The sequence below is a fragment of the Arthroderma uncinatum genome (assembly GCF_011692745.1).
Source record: "Arthroderma uncinatum strain CBS 119779 chromosome Unknown scaffold1, whole genome shotgun sequence".
Classification (NCBI taxonomy): Eukaryota; Fungi; Ascomycota; class Eurotiomycetes; order Onygenales; family Arthrodermataceae; genus Arthroderma; species Arthroderma uncinatum.
The window spans coordinates 5,587,272-5,611,298 of NW_022983863.1; the positions used below are offsets into that span (position 1 = coordinate 5,587,272).

A 24,027-nucleotide genomic window follows, 5' to 3' on the forward strand; every position below is an offset into this window, starting at 1 on the left:
ATAGAGATTCCACCTAACCGCTCCATGAACTAGCTAGCTCCCTCTTCTAGAAGGCAAGTGATTGGTCTGGATCTGACTAGAGATAAAGGAAGGGGAATGACTCGTACCAATGCAACAGGATGCTTTACCACCTCCAGGCTCAACGACTCTCGACGTACCCCTTCAAATCTCGGGCCAGAACTTCAAATTGGTGCTGAAAATCATCCTTGAGTGGAAGCAGAATCTCCCTTGCTTTCTCGCCATACTGAGTCTGCCAATGTGTATATCTTGTCCAGCCACCTCCAAGGGGCGTGAACGCACTCACATGCTCAGAGTGACCGATAAGAGCTTCCAACTCATCATTCTTCCAGGCAGTAAGCGCAGGGCGCTTGACAACCGTCACAATATCGGTTCCATTCGAGCTAGAGCCAGGGGGTATACCGGTTGAGCTGAAGAGTATAGGCATGCCAACGCGTACCTGTGCAGGGGAGTTGACTCCAGTGGGCGGAATTGCGTTGTAGACGAAAGTGTTCCATTTAGAATAGCGTCGGAAATCTAGGATTGCGTCGCAAACTTGTTGCGCCGATCCCTTAATTATGATGCTCGCGCAGACAGAAAATACAGCATCGGTGAGCCCATATGTCGGCGTCGAATACAACTCAGCATTCGTACAATCAGGAATTGGGTAGCGGCTCGGGCTGCCGACGACAAGTGGCACAAGGGTAAGTAGAGCAGGAAGTAGCAACATAGCGGTAACCAATGGGAAGAATCAAGGCTCTGCTGAGTATGTTTTGTGCGCGGTTGTACTGAATAAGACGTTTGGGAGGATTGGGGCTCTCAATTGAACACTCCCGGTGGTACTTGAGCAAGTTATAATCGATTGCCATGCCTGAGAATGGTAGCATCCGATAGAAACCATCCGCCACGAGGCTGCAGAGGCAAGGATTGCAGTCATCGTATCGCGAGAATTATCCCGTATATATCTTTGCACTGACGTTTCGAGAAACGGATTCAGATCCTTCGGCCTGACACGACGGCAACAAGAGACGACATGGGCCGTTTTGCTCGACCAGCCTTGTCCATCTAAATACCGAAGACGGAGCGGTCACAAGATATCTACACCATTTCTCGGGAGATAATAACACGATGATATCCGGAGGAGTTGCCATTCGGACTCCTCGCGAGGAGATGCGTGGCAAAGGATCATGAATGCAGCATGGCTCGGGGAGTCAGGGGTTGGTCAACTATTTGACTCGTTCGATATTATTATAATTAGGCTTTGCCATGCTGTTCTTTAGGCGAGATATAGTTTGAGCCCAAAAAATATATCGGTGCGTTTTAAAAATAGCCAATATCTTCAAGAGTCTCCCCTCCACCAGCCGACTCTCCTGCTCTGCTCCTTTCCGCGAAGATGATGCAAATCTGGCTGGTGTGCCGTGATGATGAAGCTGGATCGCCTGTGGGATCCTGTGAAAGCTTCTCCTCGGCCTTCAAGGTGGACATCAAGATACCCTTGCATCAGGATTTGCGGCATGAATACCAGCTACTTACCGCCTCAAATTCCCAGGAGATGAGTAGGAGGGAGATCCGATGTCACAATGGCTACGTGCACACTGTTCATACTCAATTCCTAGTAGAATTAGGGACATTACTCTCTAATGAAGAGGACACTCCTGCAAATATCAAAATAGACAGTATTCCAGTGAGCTATACATATCTTCCTAGAGCGAAAGTAGGCAACAGTTCACGGCCGTCCAACTCGCAGACCTCGAAAGCATAGTCTACATAACCTCACATATTTCCAAAACCCGCAGTGGTCACGGCGACTACAAGCTAGACATTCTCACTAAATATCACATTTATTTTGGACCGTACTCAAGTCTTACTTATGTTGATCTCGCTGACAAGGTAAACTGGGGAGTATTGACGCCAGTCATGGGAGGTGTGCCCCCTGAGAATTTGAAGCCTTTCTTATTAGCGAGTCGGCGGATATCTCGATAGAAGCAAAAAGTTCATCTTACGGATTATAAGACCTAATCCAGGGACAGGCTAACGAGCTTCTCGACCACAACTAGTCCAATGGAATATAACCGATTTATCGGTCTTGAATATCTATTGCTGTGCGCAGCATAGTTCACTTTAACCTCGTTGAAAGAATGGCATGGGCCATGATACTGATAATACTCAAAGAATTTTGGGAGAAGTCTCGGGCTGTAAGGGGCTATAGCATGAGACAGGTTGGCATCGACCTCTGTGCTCTTAACAGTACTGTTGTACTACTCCATGGGTTGCTTCTCAATTAATTATTACCTTATAACTGGATATTTAAACTATTATACTTTCGATAAATCAACAAAAACATAACTAGAATATCTCATTTCTAGATTGATGTATTAACTACTAGAATGCCGCTATCCATACATAAACAAAACTATAAAATATACACAGCTAACAGACGCGGAGATAGTTAAAATAGTGACTGAAAGTTAGATAGAAAACCAGACTGCCAGCATCGCTATGCTTGCTAATGAGCAATCGGACATGCTGAAACATGTTCTTCTCCCTCGTCCCCTTCACTCTCCACACCAGCTTCCGCCCGTGGAGTAATGACAACGTCTCCGTTCTTAGCAATTTGCCTGAACATCTCCATGGGATCCTGCCAAACCTCAATGGACTGGATTTGGAGCTTGTCGTTTACTTTTGCGATGACTATTCCTTCGATATCGATAGGTCCGTTGTGCGCTTTGATAGTGACCTTATCTCCTTTCCTATAGTGATTTGCCGTAAGCACAATTGTTACCCGTAGGGAGGATTGAAATTAAACCTTGTCTGGGAGGGCAACACTCACTCATTCACACCAACATAATCATTAACCATCTGTCCCCAATGCCTCCATTTAAAGACCACCACGGGTGGACCGCTATACACCTCCATCACCTCCCACGCGAACGTTGGCATCATCCTCTTGAAAGTTTTGTGGCTTTTTGCAAAGTCTGATTGCTCCGGGTCGTAGTATGGGTTGGACGGGATGATGGCGTTGTATGTACCCACTCTGAGCATATGGCTCGGAGATTGAGTTGGCCCTCCGTTCACAGAGAAAACATAGGTTTCTTGGTCAACAGTTCGCCAGTCGGCAAAGTTGGGTTTGAACGATGCTTCAATTTCCCAGTTCTTCACGAGGTTTTCCACTAAATTTGGTAGGCTGCCAGCTTCGTGGTTCATTTTCTTGCCTATACGGGATACTGATTAGCTCGACTTTCTTTGCGTCTCCGGGAGGCATCCTTATTTAGATATACCTTCCTCGTAAACCTTCCGTGTTTTCGAGTAATCTGGTGCGCGCTTGTATCTCCAAGAAATATCATCTTTGAGGACGGCATCGGGGTCTAGAACGTAGTCAGGGAGGGCTGGGGCGGCCTTTTCTTCTGCCATATTGAACGTGATATCGAAAATATGCTGAGGATGGAGGGATGATGAGAGAGAAGTAGAGGAATAGCCGAATTGACTGCAATGATATACCTCTCTGTTCAAGGGGAGAGGATAAACCGAAATATATAGCAGTAAAACGTGGCTCGGAGGATTGCAGCTTTGGTTCCCCTCCTCCGCTTTTCAGTCCAGGGCCAGCGTACATGTCGGAGCCAGGGGGAGCCATATCCTTCACCTATAATGACATGGGGACGCGAACCCTCCAAAATAGTGGACGCATTGTATTGGGCCAGCCGTCCGCCCATGGTATCGAAACAAAAAAACTCCTGTGGTGGGACTGCCTAGAAAGAGAGGACTTGTAAGGTGTACACGATAATATATGTACGGAGTATATACTTGATACTGGAATAGGAGTATGGAGTGGATCTTGAAGCTCGAGAGAGCGCGGCTCCTTGCTATATTATCACCTATCCAGCAAGAGGCTCAGCGTGATAGCTAGCAGCCATTATGTTTTCAGCTTTCTCTAATAAGCCGAGTAGCATTGGCTCCCTACTCTCGAAGCCACGTTGTCCGGCCCATCCCTTTGCCTGAATCCCTGGCGTGCTCCATACGGAGGCCTCCATCCACGGGCCAAGATACGCAGTCCCCCTGTTGATACTAACTGGAATATATCCCGGGACCCAGAATCCACGGTCCTTGGTCGCAAATGGGCGCTTTATATATATTGCTGTGTGGGATATCGACCGGGATGCGCGTTGCGACAAGGGCTGCCAGCCAATCAAGCCCCGGGCGTCGGGATCCTCGGCCGTTTTATCGTAGCCGGCGCAAACTGTGGACACACTTGATTCCGAACGGGCAGGAGGGAATCATAGGGATAGATTCGATATCGCGTTATACTTGTACAGAGTAAAGACTGACTGGATAAGTAGCCACTCGCCAGCATCTATCTAGCCTCAATATCACATGTCCAGCTTATTCAGGGCTTGGCTATGGAGTTCACATATTATCTACTCGTGTAGCGGCTATTATGACTTTAGAGACTTAGTTTATTAATGACTTTGTAAATTATCGTCTGCTGGCCGGTTAATAACCCGGCTGTTGGTTGTATTTTTCATGACGTTTGTTTGGCAGGCGTCGGGCCACCAGTAGTTGGAAGACCCATAAAGATCTTGAATGAATCGTAACTAAAGAATTGTTAGCACGATCCTGGCTAAACTCATCGACTTGTCTGAATCGGATATAACTTACATCATCCATTGAAGACCAGTCTTGTGTACACAGATATATGTTAGCGATAATTATCCGATCTGGCTTGTCCTGGGTAATATACGTACCAGCGTCCCCACCATGACAATCCTAACAGGGAGGCCGTTCCACAGCCCGGCGAATCCAATTTGTTTATAGATACGGGTCATGGCCGCCCCGAAAGCCTCTCCGGGCATCCGGTTCGCGTTAAGCTTGCTCACCATGACGTCTGCTGGATGGGAGACGGCTGCGCAGAGAATACCGGCCAAGTATCCACCAGTAAATGCAACGGCAGTTTGTGCCCCTTTATTGTAGTCTGACTTTTGGCCGGGAAGGTAATTGTATATCATCTCGACGATCTTCTCGAAAGAGGCAAATTTCATCATCGTGTATGGAATCTGCCGGCCCCAGAGCGGATACAGACCCTTGTAGAGGCTATAAAAGTGCTTAGTGGCGCACATATACATGTCAACTCGAGTGCGGATGGCTTCAACTTACCCTGCTATGCCTTCCTTTGCAGTGACATGAGAGATGCCAGAAAACGTCCCGGTTGCGAAAGGCGGAATCGTAGTCTGCATTCGCACTTTGACTGCTTCAAAGGGGCATAGAGCAACGTCAGCGATCAGTTCAGCACTTGCACTTGCAGCAAGGTAAACTGGTGTCTTCCAGCGGTTGAAAACGTCTTCCCCGAGAAGGTCGGCGTAGTATTTCTTGAAGAGCTCGTATCCACCGTACTTGAATGCTCCTTGGGCCTAAGACCTGAATCAGAACCTGGAACTATCTTGGGACTTCTCATGGAACAATCGTGGAATCTCACCGAGTACCCAAAGAATGTTGGGCCCCAACCAGTGAAAATGCCGCGCACTCCTTCAGCACGGCCAATTTTCCCCCAGGCATCAAGGATGCCCTTATACATCGTTGGGTCGATCTGGAGCCGGCATTTTGCTAGATCCATGGGGGTCACGGCAGCGTGCGTCAAGCCCTAGGTATATATTGTCAGCAGAGCAATCTTCAAATATGAGATGGAAATATGAGGTCAATGAACTGCCAACGAGTCTTGAAGTGGAACCTCAAAATGGGCGTGTCGGGAGAGCTACGTACGCAGGCAAGTATTCCACCTGTGATACAGGAAGCATAGTACTTCCCAGAGTAGAGCTCAATCTTTCCGGCAGGCCCTGATCCCTTTGAGCCTGCATCTCCATCACCTCGAGCGGCGTCAGCTCTCCTTTTCACATCTTCTGCGACGCTCCATGCGGGAAAAGGCATTCTGTATGTCTGCGTTGCCATGGAGGCTTCAAGCTGTCCCTTTTGGCCCCAACGGGATTCTTGTACGGCAGCAGTGCCTAAGATTAGGTCCTTGGGGAAGATGGAAGGCATGTTGTGTCTTCAAAGGACCTGGATAGTTAACAAAGAATTGTTAATAGCTTTGCCATGACCATTATTCACAACGATCGGAGTGAGAATTGGCCGGTTATAACGAGAGATAGACATGGCTCACTTTATGCACAGCTACTATGGGGGAGTAAAGTCAATTGAACCCTAGATCCTGGGTAGTCATCTAGTTATATGATAGCAAGTATGTAGACGACCAGACGGTTGGCCTTCTAGATGCGGCAACGTTGAAGTACCTCGTCGCAGGTACGGAGGATATCGGTCAATAGCAATGTCCAGCATCAGACAGAGTGCGAGAGGGAGATGTCTCACAGGCCTGCATCCCCGGAAGTGGCGGGAGGGTAGAGCAGCCTTGGACATGCATCGGAAGGAATCCTGATGTCGCATCTTTCTTTCTCCGGCGTATGACGTAACTCGGAGATAAGAAGATAGGGGTCACGTGGCCCATCTCGATTGTCAACCTCCAGGGCTTCATAATCTTGCATCCATGGATCGCATCGATCTCGACGGCGCAAGGAACAAACATCGAGCGACAGCGTTGCCATTGCGTCCTTCTGTCGGCTGACATAGTCAATTCATTGCTAGCCGCCGTGCCCAAACTGTTAAATAGAACAGTCGCCATCGGAACGTCTGCCAGTCTAGCGTATAGTTGGGATCGTTGGAGCCTGAGCGCATCTTACATCCAAAACTAAAGATGACCTCGTACGCGTCTGCAAGTCAGGCATATGAACGCGAAAGGGCCCCTACGCACGATGTGATCTCTTCCACTACAGCTCCAAGCGCGTGGTCAGGCAGATATAGAGGGGTATGCACCGTTTTCTTTCCCATAATACTCGCCGAACCCCGCCATCTACACATTTTTTTTTTACTTCTTCTAGTTCGAGTGCTAACATTGGAAACATAGGCTACTGTGGAAGACCTTGACCCCCCACCTGCGCTCTCTACTTCGCCGAGTAACCTTATATCTTCGGCTCTACTCTCTGCATACGAACGTGACTACACCCATTTAACCGTTATATCCTCGGATTCCCGCTCTCTTCTGGGCTATCTTTCCATTCCACGGCTAAAGGAACTTCTAAAGGCCGGCACAGTATCCGAGTCCGATCCCGTTGAGAAGGCGATGTTGAAATTTCGGCGGAAAGGTCACGTTTATCAAGTCATAACTATGGATACCCCTCTAGAAGAGCTAGAACGGTTTTTCGATGGCGAACTGGACACGTCTGGTGGGAAGAGCGAAACCAGGCAAAAGCAGGACTTTGCGGTGGTCACCGACGCCAGTCGTAAATTTGTTCTGGGCGTTGCGACTAGAGAAGATTTGGAGCAGTTTGTTAAAAGACGGCCTAGCTGATTAGGATTAACCGCCATTCACGCGTCTAGAATCTAAAGATGAATCCTATGCCTGATTACCCACTCCATGCCTTGCCCGGAGAGGATACCCAAACAATCCCAAAGAGTAGGCATTAAATTATGCTCATTAGCAACAGTTGCAATATACCAGTTACATCACTGCGTGGGGCATGTCATTTTACTTTCCTTTTTTTAGGGCGACATTTAACTGGCGGGAATTATATCATGCTTAACAGCCTCAAATATGAGGAAATATGGAGCCGTAATGGCGAAAAGTTGGCCATACAGAATATTTTCGCGAGAAAATTAATGATGTTCTATTTGCATTAAGATTAAAAAGCTGTATATAAGGCTAAGGGACTTGTAGGCCTAAACATATATCCCCCAACTCAATCACTCGTCCGAGGAGCAACTTTGTAAAATAGTGTGAATGCATGTTGGCTACTGGAATGAACTGGGTATATAGCAGGCCAAACAAAAAGGAAAAAGGATACTACCGAACATGTCTCAATCTCCTTGTCGCTTCTGCTGCAATTAATGCACTCAAGGCCCCGATGAATAAACGTAGTCCAATCACATTGGGGCCACCAGGATTGATATCCATCCAGTCAGGCCCGGGCCTGTCATTCCCTGGAAGAGGTTGTGTCCGAGCCAGAGCTGCTGTATTTGGCTCTAGGATGCTGAACACAACCCAGCTAATAAACGTACCCAGAAACTGGGGAAGAGTTGTGTACACATTCAGCACCCCGAGGTAAATTCCAGCCAGTTCCCCGGTTGATATGCTAGTTCCGTCATCATCGCTTTCGTCGCCGCTATCACTAGAATCATAGCCGTGGTTCAACCGCAGCACCCCGTCGTCCAGCTCCACATCTGAGGCGGAGCGAACGTGGTTGTGAGAGTTCTGTCGGCGAAAGTAAGTTGCAGATGTTATCATGGTAACAGTTGGATCTCTCGAGGTAACTGGCACTCCGAGACGATTGATTTCCTCACCCATGAATGTAAATGGCGCCCAGCAGGTGACTGCCCATGGGATACCACAAATGGCAACTAAAAATGTAGCAAATTGGACCGAACTTGTCAAGGGGGTGAATATCATTGTCACGGCGAATACCAAATGCGAGATCATCCAGGTTGTTTCGAGATCGGGGCGGACTGCCGATATTCTTTTTAGGAAGCGGCTAACTGCGATAGGAACTCGAGGGTTGAAAGAGCTTTTTAGGCTTCCAGTAGAACGAACCCCAAATGGCAACAGGACAGACGTAGTTAACGTCACCAGAGAGAATACCACAAGAGATAGGCTACCTAGCCGACCAACATCGCCTAATAAATCTTTCGATTTTTGAGGATCTGATTTTGGCGCCTCATAGCGAAAGTATGTTTCCCCGACCCAAGTAGAGCCATAAAACAAAAAAGGGAACCATCCTTAGAAAGTGGAATTAGTGAATATAATCGGAAACTTCAAGGTGATTTTCAGGGGTCTAACCAAGCCATGCCCAGAATTGAGCCCAGCATATAGCTTTAATACGTGGCGGTAGAGTAAACGCTGTTCGGAATAATCTGGAAAGTATCTGTACTGCCCCAAGCTTGCTCTCACCACCCCTATAGAAAAGCGGTATCAGAAAGGTATCCAATTAGCCAAGCTGCACAAATTAAAATAGAAAAGGATCGCATGAGCATACCTAGCTGATATTAATATCCTTTCTTGTACAGAATATGAAGTAGCAAGGACACTGGTGAGCAGAGATATGGCAGCTATAACTGTCATCTGCTTGAACTGACTGTCCCCTAAGGAAGTTCCGAGAAATCGAGGAGTGTCAATTGCGCCGATAACATAACCAATAAGGTGTCCGGCAGCTACCATCCTACCAGCTTCTTAAACTTAGCTACCTTACCCTTGCGTTGATTTGGGGATAAGGATGCGAGACTTACCCCATGCGGAGCCGAGCTGTTGTTGTGGAATAGGTAAAGTATCGACAATCAAGCTCCGGCAGCATGTTTGGACTGCTCAATAGTTAGCAATTGAGGCGAAATGAACGGCGTCTGGGCGTAGCACATACCGACATTGATCGAGAAATCAACGGCGTATATACTGAAAACAGCGACCACGATCGTGATATTTTTCTTCTGTTATTGTATGTCAGCCCGTGCACGTCTAGTAGGAGATGAATAGTTAACATACGGTTGCTTCATCACTAACGAAGAAACCAACAAGTTCCGTTGCCCAGCCAAGTATAAGTAGACATATACTGACAACGACTGACCCGCCAACCATGAACGGCCGTCGTCGCCCCCACTTGGATTTCGAATGATCCGCAAACACCCCGACCAGTGGCTGTATAATTAGCCCTGACAGAGGTCCTGCAATCCATACCAACGAGGTACGTGACTTCGTCAGGCCCAGCTTTAGCAGATACGGGGTAAAATCTGTTCAAATATCCAAACAATTCAGCAAGAGCCGTAATGATAATGCTTGTTGCAAACATTTGTTTGTCCTAAAAACGGAGCATGGAGGCTATAATTACATGTCATCTCAACGCCCCATGTAAACCTTTACCAGCAGCCGGAAAACAGAGGTCATAGTTAATATAAGATATCCAAAGAGTATTAAGGGTTAAGGGTTCATCGCTTTAATGGGCAGCAGAAATGCAGTGCATGTAAGAGGGTATTATATGGGGAACTGGGCAAAGGGACATACTGTAATCCAGCTAGACTAAACGTCAGCAGCGCCATGCGCATAGCCTCTGTCTTGCCCTTGATCGAGGGGCTTCCAATCCATGATGCCGCACGCCGCATGTCATATGCCGTTTCTCAATTATGGATCCAAACTGGCTGGTAGTACCCCGAACGTGTAAGCAGGACGAGAAAAAATAGACATAAAATCAGCCCGCAACAGACCCTACAGCTTCAAAAATGTGCATGGAGATTCCATTAATTTAATGAATCGTATCAAGTTATCGATATTTAATTAAATAAAGCAAGGGGAGACAGGGATTTGGAGCTTCAGCTCGGACGGTGTTTACATAAGCAAGAAAAGACGCGGCTGAAGTCTTGGCGCGGCTCATATCAGCTTAGTCATCATTAAATGTTGAGGCCATCCATGGATGGATGTATGTATATCTGGATGGTCAAGAATGTGTGGATTGAGAATAGATCGTTGAGAATATTCATTATGGTTGCCTGGGACGGCTGGGTTGTGTAAAAAAAGATATTGCAGTAATCAGAAGCCAACGTCTGTGGAAAAGAGAGGGAGAAAGAACCCTGCCCCGGACCAGTAAAGAAGAAAGTCTAGGGCATAACATGATGATTCGTCCACATGAAGAATTGTAAGAGTAGCTCAAGGTCAGGGATAAGAGATAGTTATTGGAGGAAATCGGAAACCAAAATAACGGCAGCGGAAACGATTTTACGGGGAGCACACGTCAAAATGGTGTGTGCGTCGACACCCCTGCATTTGTAGATAATAGGGACATATTTTATTTCCATTATACACCCATTTATTCATGGGGAGATCATCGCAAACAGTGGTGATGGGGGTTGTGGGGGCGGATATCATCATAAACATTGCTAGCCCGATTACAGGCGGTTGGGTGTCGCGGTGAGTGGCCACTGGTAACCTGCAGCATCGCTAAACTTATAACCGAAGGATGACGTGAAGTCATCGAGAACGGCCGGTCCGCGGGAACCTACGTACGAGTTAGCAAGGTCGGGTCAATTACCACCAAGGACCAGATTCAAAACACTCACCATAAGGATACTCCATTGGTACAATTTCTTTGTTGTCATCTAGATAGTGCAGCAAGGGGGTGAAAATCCTCCAGCTCGCATCGAGCTCATCGTCACGGACAAAGTTCGAATGATCTCCCTTGAGTGCATCCAGAATGAGAGACTCGTAGGCTTCTGGGATCTTTAGATCTGAGAATCGTCGACGGTAGGTGAGGTCGAGCTCGGTGACGACGGTTTGCATGGACAGACCAGGCAGTTTTGAATTCATTTTGATGTATACCGATTCATTGGGCTGCACGCGTATGACCAGCTCATTCCTAGGGATATCTTTGAATATACCAGAGGTGACATCACGGAACTGGATTCGGATCTCGGTCTTTTGTTCGTTGAGAGCTGTAAAACCAGGTTAGTATGGGCTTTCAAGACTAAATAGTCAACTAGGTGACCATTGGCAACGGGTGAAACTAACCCTTTCCAGCCTTCAAAATGAAGGGCACACCGTCCCACCGTTCATTCTTGATGTATGCAACCATTGCACAGAAGGTAGCACACCTGGAATCTTTTGGGACTGTTTCATCTTCCTTGTATGCAGGCTTAGTGCCATCTAGGGACTTGCCATATTGCCCAATGATGACATTCTTAGGCTCGATGGCATCTATACCCCTTAGTACTCTTACTTTCTCGTCACGGATATCCTCTGCAGAGAAGGAGATGGGCCTCTCCATCGCAAGGAGCGTAAGAACTTGGAGAAGATCTGATGATTGAAATTAGTGGGCCATCCATTAAAGCACTACCAAGGATCAACATACGATTTTGCATGACATCTCTGACAATTCCAAACTCGTCAAAGTAGCCGCCCCGGCCCTCCGTACCAAACGGCTCCTTGAATGTGATCTAAATCAGGCAGCGGGTCAGCCAAGAGTTCCTTCTTTTGAATTTCATCAAAAGGGTACATTGAACGTACTTGGACATTATCTATGTGGTGCCGATTCCAGGTAGCGCCGAAGAACTCATTACCGAAGCGCAGAATGAGAATGTTCTTCACCATCTCCTTTCCAAGGTAATGGTCGATACGGAATATCTCTTCTTCTCTCCAGTTGGGCTCAAGGGCTCTCTGTAGCTCTCGTGAACTGCCCAAATCTTTGCCGAACGGCTTCTCAACCTGTATATCCCAGGATCGTTAGCCACACATTCATATGGATGAATTGCCGGGGTGTGCGTACAATTATTCTTGTGATTCCATTTTTAGGGTAGCAGTTTTTCTTCAGGTGTTGGGAGACGGTGATGAAAACACTTGGCGGTAGGGCCATGTAGAAGACCCTGTTTTGTTCTTTTCGACCTTGCTCCAGCTCCTCTAGATGATTTCGGAGCGTGATGAAGGACTCATCCTGGTCGTATTGCCCGGAGATATAAGAGCAGAGCTCGCAGAACCCGGTCAATTGTTCTTCGAGTTCCTTTGTAGGGACCTTGATATAGGACCGAATTCGCCGAACATACTCGTCGTGGTCCATCTTGGTGCGGGCATATCCGACAATCTTGATGTCTTTGGGCAGGAACTTATTTCGGTACTGCAGTCGAGGGCTATTAGTGGCGGTACGCGAGCGGAGGGGGAGCAACCTATGCTGAGCCCATATATGGGAGGTCACCTACAAGGCCGAAGAGTGCCGGGAACTACATCCATTAGCATGATTACCACCACCGTAGCCGTGAATTGACGATTTACTCACCGTCTTCTTCTTCGCCAGGTCCCCAGACGCACCCAGGACAACGATCACCGTATCATCCTTGAGCTCCATCGAACTAAGAGAGAGGTCACCATCAGCAGGCTATTCCGAGAGTAGAAACGTAGATAGATGCAGGCTCAGGGCCCCCGGTGCCACAGCCAGTAAACACAGACAGGAATGCTTACCCTGGAGCGTTGTCGTTGTGTGTCATCGAGCTCGCCATCTCGTCAAAGGACGCTCAGCTCGCGCGTTTGATATCTGGGCTGGCGGGGTGATGGAACAACCAGCGGGATCAGCGGGACAGCAATTGCCCCACCAACAGCAGCAGCAGTGGCAGCGAGGAGACACAGAGCAGCAGCAGCAGTGCAGAGCAGCAGTTCCTCGGGCGGCGCAGGGCACAATGGTCGTATATACGAAGGCGACGAGGATGGAGAGCGAAAGTCTGGCAGCGTTCGACGAGCGGGAGGACGGACGCAGTACCGGTGCTACGGTGGGGCGGCCTTCCCTGGTCGCCAGAACTCACTCTTAACTCGCCGTCGACAGACACGCTGACATCTACTCTCTACTCTACACTTTATTAGATTCTATATTATCCAGGTTGGTTGGATCGATATGTCGGACGATAGGCCTGGAGCCGATCACTCCGCCGTTCCTTTTGCTGCGGACAGTTCTATACTGACTAATGGCACGATAGCATCCGGTCTCGACCTGGTTCAGCGTACGGCCTCTTCAGCCGGAGGTTCACCTGACCAGAATCCTCCATTATTGGCACCCTTGGTCCCTGAACGCGAGGGATATGTACGGACTCCGAAGTCCCGGGCAAATAAAGTATGCATGGAGTGATCTACGACCCCTGTGGATTCGGCGCAGCGTTCCCTCTGTTGTTTTGATGTCATCGGCATCATGGCATCCATGGGAGAGAAGAGACGTGGGAGCCGTACGATGGCGATATAGTCGATATAGCGAGTGAGCCGTGTACTAGAACGGCTCGCCGATACTAAACACCCATTTACTATATAATAGACGGGTCCAACATCAGCAACACTCCCTGCACGAATCTATTGCTCAGTTCTACGAGCTGGGATCATTAACTGCTTCGGAGCCGGAGGTCTCCTGCCAAGTTGTGAGATACGCCGTACTCTGAAACCGCCATCTACAGCCGAGAGTATATGGCATGGCGGATCAATATCAGCGCGGCTCTATGTGTAGGAGAAGTTATATTCAATCCGCGTGTCACCTAGTCGCTGGTCACCGTCAATCCAGTTCTCGAGCATCGTGAAAAGTGGTGAAAGGAAGGATGTTTTAAAAGACGCATTCCAACCGAACAGGGGTATGCGATGTAACTTCTGCCTCCGACGCACCTTTTGCCTGAACCGAATATGCGCTCTTCGCACGCGTGGTAAGACGATTAGTTACTGAAACTCCACGTGGAAAATGCATGGGATGCGGATGCCCACGCTCTTATTCGGACGGATGCATGTTGAAAAGTGGCCACTGATACGAAAGGAGCTGATATACCGTTCGAAACCAGGGAAATATATGGCGACGGACACGAAGAAGCTCGAGGAAAACACAGTCTAAAAGACAAGACATGGGTACGATCAAGCCTCCACGGTCACCTACACATCGGACTTCGGAAAGATGGTGAGCACCGACTCGGTACGCTGCAGACAGCTCTCAAGATGACGTCTACCAAGGAAGATTGCTCGCCTTAAAAATAGTCTACGTTGTGGCTTGACTTTTGCATGGACGGAGGCATGGCTGGGGTGCATCCATCCGTGGTGTATCGGGTATTCGTCGCGGCGAGTGTGCAAGAACCACACTTGGCTATCTTCCACCTTCGCTCGCTTCCTTCTCATCCGGAAGGTCTTTCACCCTACATGCAAGGGCAGCTCACAATATTCAGACGCCAATTCCACGTGGAAAGTGTCCACTTCGTGGTTCGCATGGCGAAGAAAAAGCTGTATACATCCGGTGGACAGAGGGCTGATATTACATCAGCAATGCAAAAAGCTCCGTTCTTTTACCAACAACTGGCCAATCTCAGCACCATCTCAGAGAACCCAAGCGAAACACGCCTGGTGCGAGCTTATGTTTGGTTGATGCATCCAACCTTACTTCTTTTGGCTCGGCAGGAAACTCCATCTTCGAGCTTCGCACGTATAGCCCGGAGGTATTCATCGTGTCCATGACATTCCTTACCATGTCTTTACACATGGTGCTATAATGCAATTCGCTTTGTCTAGCCTATGTGGTAGCTGGAGACGGCGTATAATGGGTCAGAATTGGAACCTTTCATTTTGGCATCATGGTGCGGTGAAAAGAATGGCATACATTATGCATTCATAGCAGAGGGCTGTCATGGCTTGGAAAGCTGGTAAGGATAGTTAGATTCCTCTGTAGGAACGCTCCTTGTCCTTCGCGTCAAGTAGCTTTCCCAGCTAGCTTGTCTTAGCTTGCTCCTGTTCCCATGCTCAGGCAGTTGGCTACCACTACGGTACCGCGAATACCTTCGCTTGGATGGGTGAAATGCTCCGTCAATACGCTTGAGTTTCGCTCTCTGCGGCGAAACATCACGATCACACGTTCTATTCTTATCATATATTTAAGAACAGAGGCGCTATATTTATTATTCCTCTTAGATCTCTTCTTTGATCAACTCCCCTAGGGCTAGTGACCAACACCTGAACCTTGTTCAGACAATATATACTCCCGCCTGGTGCCAGATTCTATCTTTCGCCCTTAGTGCCACTTTTCTTTAATTTCTAGTGATATCCTGCAGGCCAGAAAAGACTCAATACTTATACACTAGTCCATAACACACCCGGCCGACTTTGGTTGTGTGTATTCTCTAGCGAAGACTGACTTTGTTGGAGGCCGTTTCGACCGGTTCTCGCCCTCTTCATCGTTGCTCTTCCTATATTATCTCATTCTACTTGCTCAGCCATGACGCGCCCAGTCGATCGGAGGCGGGCTCTCCGGCCCGTCAGCATAGGACCGAGGGCTCAACGCCCGATGAGCTTCACATTTCCAGATTTCCCCTTCAATCCAGAGAGTGATGTATTTCCATACGCAGAACCGAACAAACGACTATCGTACTTCAAGTACCCAGATGTCGACCCAGTATCACCGCTTCCAGTGCTCGACCCATCGCGGAACGGGAGTCAAGACACGATCGTTCCTCCGCCGTATGAAGGCCATGATGCGGAAAAAGCAGACCCGCCACCAGAAGCTCCCCCAAGCAAAATGACCAGACAAGAGATTGTTATTATCATGACGGCATTATGTGTAAGTCTCTGCACTACTAAGAATGGATTCGTGCGGATGAGAAGATTATCTAACGCCTTAATCTTTGGTTTAGTTGGCTCTGTTTCTCGCTGCTCTTGATATGGTTAGTTCATACGCTGCTTCCCTTTCCCGCTATCCCGATACCAGATTTCTGATAGATTACTCTAGACTATTATTTCTACCTCTCTCCCTACGATATCTAAAGTATTCAATGCCAACGAGAGTGGCTATACCTGGATGGCTTCATCCTACCTCCTTGCTAATGCTTCATGTGTGCCCCTTTGGGGAAAGCTCAGTGACATCTGGGGTCGCAAAGTTCTCATTCTAGCAGCCAATGTACTGTTCCTTGTTGGAAGTTTGCTCTGTGGAATTGCGCCCGGTCTGGCCATCTTCTTAGTTGGAAGAGGTATTCAAGGTGTTGGCGGAGGTGGCCTGATTATTTTAGGACAAATTTGTGTCAGTGATTTGTTTAGCGCAAGGTAAGCTTATAACCCTTCCTGGGGCATATTACAGCCGCGACTCCGCTAACTCATACAATTCTAGAGAACGCCCAGTATACTATGCATTGTTCGGCGCCACATGGGCTGTTGCTGGCGCACTTGGTCCTGTGATAGGCGGACTGCTGACGCAGAACACTTCCTGGCGCTGGTGCTTTTACATCAATCGTGCGTATTCCACTTCTCCTTTGCAGAATTAAAGAGGAATTTGCGGCCAACTGGTTCTATTTATGCTAACTTGACTGCGCGATTTAGTGCCCGTTGGTGGTATTTGCTTTGTGATTCTGTTCTTCTTCCTAAAGATCGAGTCACCCAAAACACCTCTCCTCGCTGGATTGCGTGTTATTGACTGGCTGGGCACCATGACCATTGTCGGAGGTACCGTCATGCTATTGTTTGGTTTGGAATTTGGCGGTGTCAGCTTCCCCTGGAACTCTCCAACAACTATCGGCCTAATTCTCGGTGGTATTATTACTTTGGGCATATTTGGAGCTATTGAGCGATATTACGCGAAATACCCGATCATGCCCCCTGCCGTCTTCGATGGCATGAACAACATCTTGATCCTGGGGGTTAACTGGGTCCATGCCTCTCTTTTCATTTCCGGAGCATACTTCCTTCCGATTTACTTCCAGATTGTCCTCGGCGTCGGTCCAACTCTCAGCGGTGTTTATATCCTACCACAGGTTATGGGCCTGTCCGTTGTTGCTATGTTGACAGGAATGTTTATCCGAAACACTGGCAAATATGTCTGGATTATGCGCATTAGCATGCTGGTCACAACATTAGGATACGGCTTATTTTTGGATTTCCAGCCATACACTTCCTGGCCTCGACTCATTATCTATCAGCTCATATCTGGTATTGGTATTGGGCCCAACTTCCAAGCACCCCTGATTGCCATCCAAAACAATATGCCGGCTGGTGACGTCTCGGGAGCGACTTCGACCTTCGGCTTCATGCGCCAGCTCGCCACCTCGTCATCCATCGTGCTCGGTAGCGTGGTGTATCAAAACATCATCAACGGCAAGGAGGCGCTGCTAACTGAGGTCTTGGGACCGGAACTAGCTCCCCACTTCCTTGGAAGCATTGCTGGTGCAAATATTGATCTGATGGATCAATTAACGCAGTCCCAGAAAGATATTGTGCTGAATGAGTATACCACTGCCCTCAAACGTGCCTGGCTATTCTATACAGCTCTCGGTGCTCTAGGTTGCGTTTTCAGCTTCTTCGTCCGCGAAAAGGTGCTCAGTCAAAGCCACGAGGTAACCAAGACAGGGCTGGAGCAGCAAGAGCGGGCTCGACTGGCACGTATTGCGGCCGCAAAGAACCCTGCAGAAGAACAAACGGAATGGCCAGGTAACAGGACATAATATAGCTCTGATAAATCTCCACAGATGATTGGTTGATGCAAGTTTCATTTTCCGTCCATGTATTTGATTTCATGCATATGTTGGTTTGGCCGTTTCTTTTGGGATAGACTACTTGCTGTCGGCCATTTTCCGACTTTTTAACTTGAGCTGTGTTCGCAAGCTGCCTGCAGCAATGATTATGACCTATCGTTCATTATGTACATACTTAATATTATCCAGGTGTATCTGGCGTTATAATTAATTTAAATTCTACCTAAATCTTATTACTGAATATTGTTTTATGGGAAAAGAATAATTATGCATAGCCAAACCCACCCGAGAAGCGCTCACTTTCTATAATTTCCATATGGGCATAACCAATACATCTATTTAGCTGTTTGGCTATTCATTATGGCGCTATAACACATGGTATGATGAGTTACATGGTTCATCTATCAATGCGGATGTTATATGACGACGATATACATTAAATTCGAGCAGTTTCATAGCCCAAAGCGCCTTTTTGCTTCATAATTGTCCCATTCATTATTCTCGGAGCGGTAAGATCTCTAGAGGACGTGTCAGTTCCGCCAATTGTATACACTTCGAGCCTGCAAAGAATAAAAATAAGGGTATAAAGGGCCACATACCTGTTAAAAATTCTTCAAAACTAAGTGTTATATATCCATCCCGGTCGTCGTCATATCTCTTAAAGACATCGGTCATTCGCTTCAAGGTAATACACGCCTGCACAAAAAGATCAAAACTCATGCCATCATTCCGACCGGGAACCAAGGCTACACCGCGTTGTCCCTTGCTTTCAAATGTTGTGAATAAGGTCTGAACAAACGTTGGGCTCAGCTTATAGCCAAATGCGATTAACGCTTTGCTAAACTCCTGAAAACTGATTCGGCCGCTCATATCTTCGTCGAAGCGGTCAAATAGGCCTCGCCATGCAGCTAGAAATCTCCATAGTGCAACGAACTCGTCAAACCCTACTGTGCCGTTGCCGTCTCGGTCAAACATACGAATCATCATCGTGACCGTATCTCGATTGAACGACGTATAATCCCCATTCACTAGCGCGGAGCCTAGCTCGGAAGCACTGAGTGAACCTGAATTCGACGCGTTGGCTGCCCGAAATAGAGGGAAGAGGTCGTGTGGTTCGTTGGAGGCCGGCAGCGCAGCGCCAGCACCGCCGGCACTTGGCGGTAGCGGTGTGCGCGGAGGATATGACGAAGGCGGAGGCCGGTTTTGAGCTGGGTGAACAGGGCGGGGGCCAAAGCCATAGTGTTGTGGAGGAGGAGAGTGAAGACGGTTTGCTATAGACGGGTTTGGATTTTGGTTGTAGTATGGATCGGCTCGAAGGGGTGCGCTCGTCGACGGCGGATAGTCATATCGTCCTCCGCCTGGCTGCCGCGGAGGCTGGAAAGACTGAGTTGCAGAGGCGCGACGCTGTGCATGCGGATCAGGAATGCCTTGAGGCCGTTGGTTCTGGGCCGGCTGTTGAGGTGGTGGATGCAAGGCACCGAGCATCTGAGCTACCTATACGGACCCAACGGGGAGATTTTAGCCACACGCAGCTTCATGTAATAAGAGGGCCGGCCGGACGAACCTGCTCAGGCTCTGCGTGTCTATCTACTCGTTAGCAAACGGACTTGTGGAGAAGACGTATACTAGACGTATACTGGAGCGTATGGCGAGGTGCGAAGAGGACTCACGCTGGCAGCGCATCTGGATTGTACGCTCCCCTATAAGCCATTGCTATCTGCCCTGGGCGTTGTATTCATGCGACGTCTTCGCCTTCTGGTTATAACGCGGGTGTTCTTCTCTTAAGCCACAGCCAAATCTGCCCCGCGTTCGGTGATTCAATTTCGAGGATGTTCAAGCTAGCCGAGTATATGCAACAGTGAAGGAGACAGCCTGGAGAGTTGGAATTAGAGCAAGGAGAGGACGGCAACTGGGGATATACCAACAGTATTTATATCAGCCATCTAACGACTATCACCATGTGATCTAGTCCCCTTTTCCGCCGTTGTCGCTGGGTGAACAGATATATATACACAACTCACGGAACAAGGCGTAGAACTGCGCAAGTTGCCCCCCGCCAGCGATGCCCGAACTTCTCTCTATTCAGTTGATTCCGCTCGCCTGAGCCTACCCGTCCATTGGACAGCCGTTTGCGAGCCTTGGGACTTCGCCCTCTCTCTTCGTTTTCTTGAGATCGTCTGCGGCTCAGAGATGGAAGAACGATGTTCCAATTCCCGAGGCGGTTGAATTGCTTCTTCAGCGATTTAGTTAGAGACCGGCCTGCCCGTCATGATGCAGCGCGGACAAGCCACGATATTGAATACTTTCTTCGCTAGTTATTGAGCCTCGAGTGTATCTGGGAGAGTGGCGGACGCCCCTTTGATCGCGATGGCCTCTACAGAGCTGGAGTCGTGGAAAAGCCACTTCCCGGCCGGCGACCTCTGGGTATTTGGTTACGGGTTCGTTAAACATGCCTCCGTGTCGTCCTATCAACTCTTTGCCGTCCCTGAGGGGGCCGTATTCGGTGGAAGACAAGCCAGGCGACGCAGACTGTGTTTTCTGCGTGGATGTGAATAGCTGCTGATGTCTGGGAAACTGATAGGAGTCTGATATGGAAACCACCGCCACATTATGGTATGTCTACTCCGCCATGGGCTTAGTATCCAGGCAAAGCCATTACGATTCCCTTTAGATGGGCCCCTAAGCCGGTGCAGGGATATCTGCGCTAATGTCTGTCCAGACCAGCGAGTTGCTGGGTACATCAAGGGCTATGTTCGTCGGTTCTGGCAGGTAAGGTTGTCCTGCGTATGACAGTATCTATATAACATACTCGAGCTATCATGTCGAAGCGGGCACTCCGATCCAATAAGATGCTCTGATGGTGGGCTAACCGGCCACTATTTGCGCTGGAGCATATAGGCAAGGTGCGGTCACCCAGCATCTAGCTAAAACCATGCCATATACAGACTACTGATATCTTCCAGCACCGATCATCGTGGAACTCCAGATGCACCAGGTCGCGTGGTTACAGTTATCGAGCGTTCATTCTGGGAGTCCTTGTCCGACCCGGTCAGTCAATGCTTGATATATATACATTTATATATACTGGGCATAGGCGCCTGCAAGCTAACATCTCCTAGCAACGCGACCTAGAGCAGACCGCAGATGGCTCCCTGGTATGGGGAGCAGCATACCACATCCCCGCCTCACACGCTGAAGAAGTGAGTGCATATCTGGACCACCGGGAAATAGACGGATACAGTGTACATTACACACCCTTCCACCCGTGCTCAAGTTCCAAGAATGAAGCACACTTAAACTCCGTCCAGCGAGGATCCACGGCCGAGTCAGTCGCCGATATTCAGCCAATAAAATGCCTGGTCTATATTGGGCTGCCAACCAATACTCAGTTCCTCCGTGAGCCGGCCCTGCGTGAGCCTGATGCCGTCGCGAAGGTGATTTATGCAGGCCGAGGCCAGAGTGGGGAGAACAAGGATTATCTCTATTCCCTTGAGACAGCTCTCGAGGGGCTCGGTCTGGGCTCCTCGGATATTCACATCACCGATCTAGTACGCCGAGTGAAGGAGATGGAGAGAAGCTGACAGCGCCTCGCTTCTGCGCATTGCTTGATACATCCGGAGTTTTTATACAGCCACGATCTATTCTATTTAGAACGAAGTGGGGGGTGGGGCGCGGGATCTACTATAAAACGCCTTAGACCATACATTTTTCTTTTTCTGGGGCATCAACTTTGTTTCCCCTCTTGTCAGGATGCTAGATACTAGATAGAAGTCCGGTCGTTAAATCGAGATGGAGCTATTCGTGTCAAAAGTCGGTTATCAACATTTTAGATCGCCTCCCCTTCGATAACGTCCATGTGCAGGATAAACATATACAACGTCTGATAGAATCTTGGATCGCAACTTAATATTTCGGACAAGACAATTAATGGACACACCCCTTTTAACTCAAGGAAGCAAGCAGCATGCTCATCGTACAGATGGGGATTGTAAGAGAGTGAACAACCATTCGAAAGCATCAAGAAAAGGAGTCACCGTCAAATGTTTCGGGGGGGGGAGGTGGGGGGGAGCGTTTCCACACAAGAACAAGAAAAAATAGCAAGGACTGGTGGGTTTTTTTTTTCTTGTAGTAACAACTAAACTAGAGGTTGGGGGGGAATGTTTTCATAAAAAATAGGGCATGAGAAAGCTGAGCTGAGCCCCAGTCTCTTGATCAAGGTCATAAAAACAAGCCTTGCAGGCAAGACTTATAGAAAATGAGCAGAGAAGTAAAAAAAATATGGGGGGGTAATTAAAGAAATTACAAGAGGAACAGAGAAAAACCGTGGTGAAAGCTGCAGATACCCTTCTATCCTCGAAAGCAGCAAGATATTTTTTTTGCGTGAATGAAAAAGACGTTGAATGATCATGGCTGGTCGGTCAGATTACCTGATACATAGTTGTCTCACTCATTATTCATAAAGTCATGGCCCTTCCTAGTGAACTATCGTACGTTGCTGTCGAGAAATCGGTTCGAATGTGATAAAAAAAAAGATCTGGCCAGGTTCGAGGCGAAAGGCTGGTGAGGATGCTAGCACCATTCTAGAGCTGGTCTAGAGGGACAGAATTACATTCCACCGTTGCCTCCCTGGTTTTGGCCGGGGTATGGCTGTTGCTGCTGGTGCTGCGATTGTTGACCCCATCCTACATTTGACTTGTTAGCATGGACGAGAATGGCTGATACAATGTGATATAGAACGTACCTCCACCTTGGCGAGGCTCATGGCCACCACTGCCTATATAAATGATTAGTTGAGGGGATATCCTATGTTTAGAGATCATATTTACCATAGCCGCCGCCCTGGCTGCCGCTGTTGCTGTTGTTTTCGAAGCGGTTGTAGCCGCCGCCGCCGTAGCCTCCTCCCCGACGGGGTTGGCCGTAGCCGCCGCCGCCGCTGCTTTGGTAGCTACCACCGCCGCCGCCGCCGCCGCCAGCACCGCGCTCAGCAGCCTTGTCGATACGGATCACACGGCCATCGAATCTGACGGATAGGAGTCAGTCAAAGGGTGCCAGCCAGAAGATGAAAACGGTGGTAACATACTCCTGGTTGTTCATGGCCTCCATGGCAGCATCAGCTTCACCAGAGTTGGAGAAGCGGACGAATCCAAAACCACGGCTGCGGAGGGTATCGCGGTCCTTGACGACAATCTAGAGGAGAGATCAGCATGGAACCCAGGGAGACGGACAGGGGACGACCAACAGCTTCTTCGATAGAGCCATATGGTTGGAATCCCGCGCGAAGGGTCTCATCAGTCGTGTGCCATGCCAGGCCGCTGCCCGTTCAGAAAGCAGCTATTAGCAGGTGGAGCAGCGAGTCAAAAAAGCAAAGAGACCAAACAAACCCAATGAACAACTTTGTAGAGGACATCGTGAGGTAGAGATGGAAGCGCTGCTGAATATGTAGGGTACTAAGATGCTTCACGTAGAAGAAGGAAGAAGTGAGCAAAAAGGCCGACCTCAATCTCGAGCCAGTGAAACTTGACCGAGGATCACAGTAGAAAAAAAAAGGCGCGGGATGCAGGGGGGAGGGAGAGACAGAGCCGATGTTGAGTGGCAGATGTAAATACCTCCAGCAAAGAGCGAGCACAGGACAAACTCGGTTCCACCCAGGACAGAGCGAAGAGCGAGAAAGAGAGCGAAAGAGAGTGAAGTGAAGAGAATGATAAAATAGAAAAAATGAAAAGTGAGAAGGAGACTGTGTGCGCAGGCTAGTGAGAGCGCTCGTCACAAGGGGGACGGCGGGGAACCAGAGACAGCAGCCGGCCGCGAGGACGCAAGAGCAGAGCAGAGACTTCGACGGACAAAGGAGGGGCATTCAGGGTGCGTCGACCAGGCTTTTTATTTTCTTTTTCCCTATCTTGTCCCTATTTCTCGTCCCTCTTATCCTTTCGCGAGAGTCTGTACATGCCTGATAGCACCTAGAACGAGCACCGGCCATCCACAAGGTGTACGGAGTACGCGCATCAT

At 48.7% G+C, this 24,027-nt stretch overlaps 10 protein-coding genes across 10 annotated transcripts; 3 read left to right on the top strand and 7 right to left on the bottom strand.

Annotated features, from left to right (window-relative positions):
- Positions 1-139: 139 nt before the first annotated feature.
- GIQ15_01671 (uncharacterized protein) lies at positions 140-727 on the bottom strand (the record flags this gene model as incomplete). Its single annotated transcript, XM_033549088.1, has 1 exon — positions 140-727. The coding sequence occupies one exon, from the start codon at positions 725-727 to the stop codon at positions 140-142; it is 588 nt and encodes a 195-aa protein (XP_033410039.1).
- Positions 728-2,503: 1,776 nt separating this feature from the next.
- On the bottom strand, positions 2,504-3,408 carry GIQ15_01672 (uncharacterized protein; the record flags this gene model as incomplete). The annotated part of the gene is made up of 3 exons (XM_033549089.1): positions 2,504-2,747; positions 2,828-3,209; positions 3,276-3,408. The coding sequence occupies 3 exons, from the start codon at positions 3,406-3,408 to the stop codon at positions 2,504-2,506; spliced, it is 759 nt and encodes a 252-aa protein (XP_033410040.1).
- A 1,105-nt stretch (positions 3,409-4,513) lies between these two features.
- Positions 4,514-6,024, bottom strand: GIQ15_01673 (mitochondrial phosphate carrier protein; the record flags this gene model as incomplete). The annotated part of the gene is made up of 6 exons (XM_033549090.1): positions 4,514-4,586; positions 4,651-4,670; positions 4,737-5,082; positions 5,146-5,399; positions 5,465-5,629; positions 5,749-6,024. 6 exons carry the CDS (start codon positions 6,022-6,024, stop codon positions 4,514-4,516), a joined length of 1,134 nt encoding a protein of 377 aa, XP_033410041.1.
- Positions 6,025-6,733: 709 nt separating this feature from the next.
- Positions 6,734-7,387, top strand: GIQ15_01674 (uncharacterized protein; the record flags this gene model as incomplete). Its single annotated transcript, XM_033549091.1, has 2 exons — positions 6,734-6,844; positions 6,944-7,387. The coding sequence occupies 2 exons, from the start codon at positions 6,734-6,736 to the stop codon at positions 7,385-7,387; spliced, it is 555 nt and encodes a 184-aa protein (XP_033410042.1).
- Positions 7,388-7,879: 492 nt separating this feature from the next.
- GIQ15_01675 (uncharacterized protein) lies at positions 7,880-8,482 on the bottom strand (the record flags this gene model as incomplete). Its single annotated transcript, XM_033549092.1, has 1 exon — positions 7,880-8,482. The coding sequence occupies one exon, from the start codon at positions 8,480-8,482 to the stop codon at positions 7,880-7,882; it is 603 nt and encodes a 200-aa protein (XP_033410043.1).
- Positions 8,483-10,959: 2,477 nt separating this feature from the next.
- Positions 10,960-13,056, bottom strand: GIQ15_01676 (glucose-6-phosphate 1-dehydrogenase; the record flags this gene model as incomplete). Its single annotated transcript, XM_033549093.1, has 9 exons — positions 10,960-11,069; positions 11,131-11,502; positions 11,579-11,863; positions 11,919-12,003; positions 12,074-12,271; positions 12,333-12,677; positions 12,760-12,780; positions 12,837-12,909; positions 13,019-13,056. 9 exons carry the CDS (start codon positions 13,054-13,056, stop codon positions 10,960-10,962), a joined length of 1,527 nt encoding a protein of 508 aa, XP_033410044.1.
- A 2,792-nt stretch (positions 13,057-15,848) lies between these two features.
- On the top strand, positions 15,849-17,991 carry GIQ15_01677 (uncharacterized protein; the record flags this gene model as incomplete). The annotated part of the gene is made up of 5 exons (XM_033549094.1): positions 15,849-16,121; positions 16,195-16,224; positions 16,290-16,600; positions 16,665-16,786; positions 16,874-17,991. The coding sequence occupies 5 exons, from the start codon at positions 15,849-15,851 to the stop codon at positions 17,989-17,991; spliced, it is 1,854 nt and encodes a 617-aa protein (XP_033410045.1).
- A 525-nt stretch (positions 17,992-18,516) lies between these two features.
- GIQ15_01678 (peflin) lies at positions 18,517-19,506 on the bottom strand (the record flags this gene model as incomplete). The annotated part of the gene is made up of 2 exons (XM_033549095.1): positions 18,517-18,539; positions 18,621-19,506. 2 exons carry the CDS (start codon positions 19,504-19,506, stop codon positions 18,517-18,519), a joined length of 909 nt encoding a protein of 302 aa, XP_033410046.1.
- Positions 19,507-20,631: 1,125 nt separating this feature from the next.
- GIQ15_01679 (uncharacterized protein) lies at positions 20,632-21,602 on the top strand (the record flags this gene model as incomplete). The annotated part of the gene is made up of 5 exons (XM_033549096.1): positions 20,632-20,634; positions 20,741-20,790; positions 20,985-21,069; positions 21,141-21,221; positions 21,330-21,602. 5 exons carry the CDS (start codon positions 20,632-20,634, stop codon positions 21,600-21,602), a joined length of 492 nt encoding a protein of 163 aa, XP_033410047.1.
- Positions 21,603-23,055: 1,453 nt separating this feature from the next.
- GIQ15_01680 (RNA-binding domain-containing protein) lies at positions 23,056-23,428 on the bottom strand (the record flags this gene model as incomplete). The annotated part of the gene is made up of 3 exons (XM_033549097.1): positions 23,056-23,208; positions 23,261-23,333; positions 23,403-23,428. The coding sequence occupies 3 exons, from the start codon at positions 23,426-23,428 to the stop codon at positions 23,056-23,058; spliced, it is 252 nt and encodes an 83-aa protein (XP_033410048.1).
- Positions 23,429-24,027: the final 599 nt, after the last annotated feature.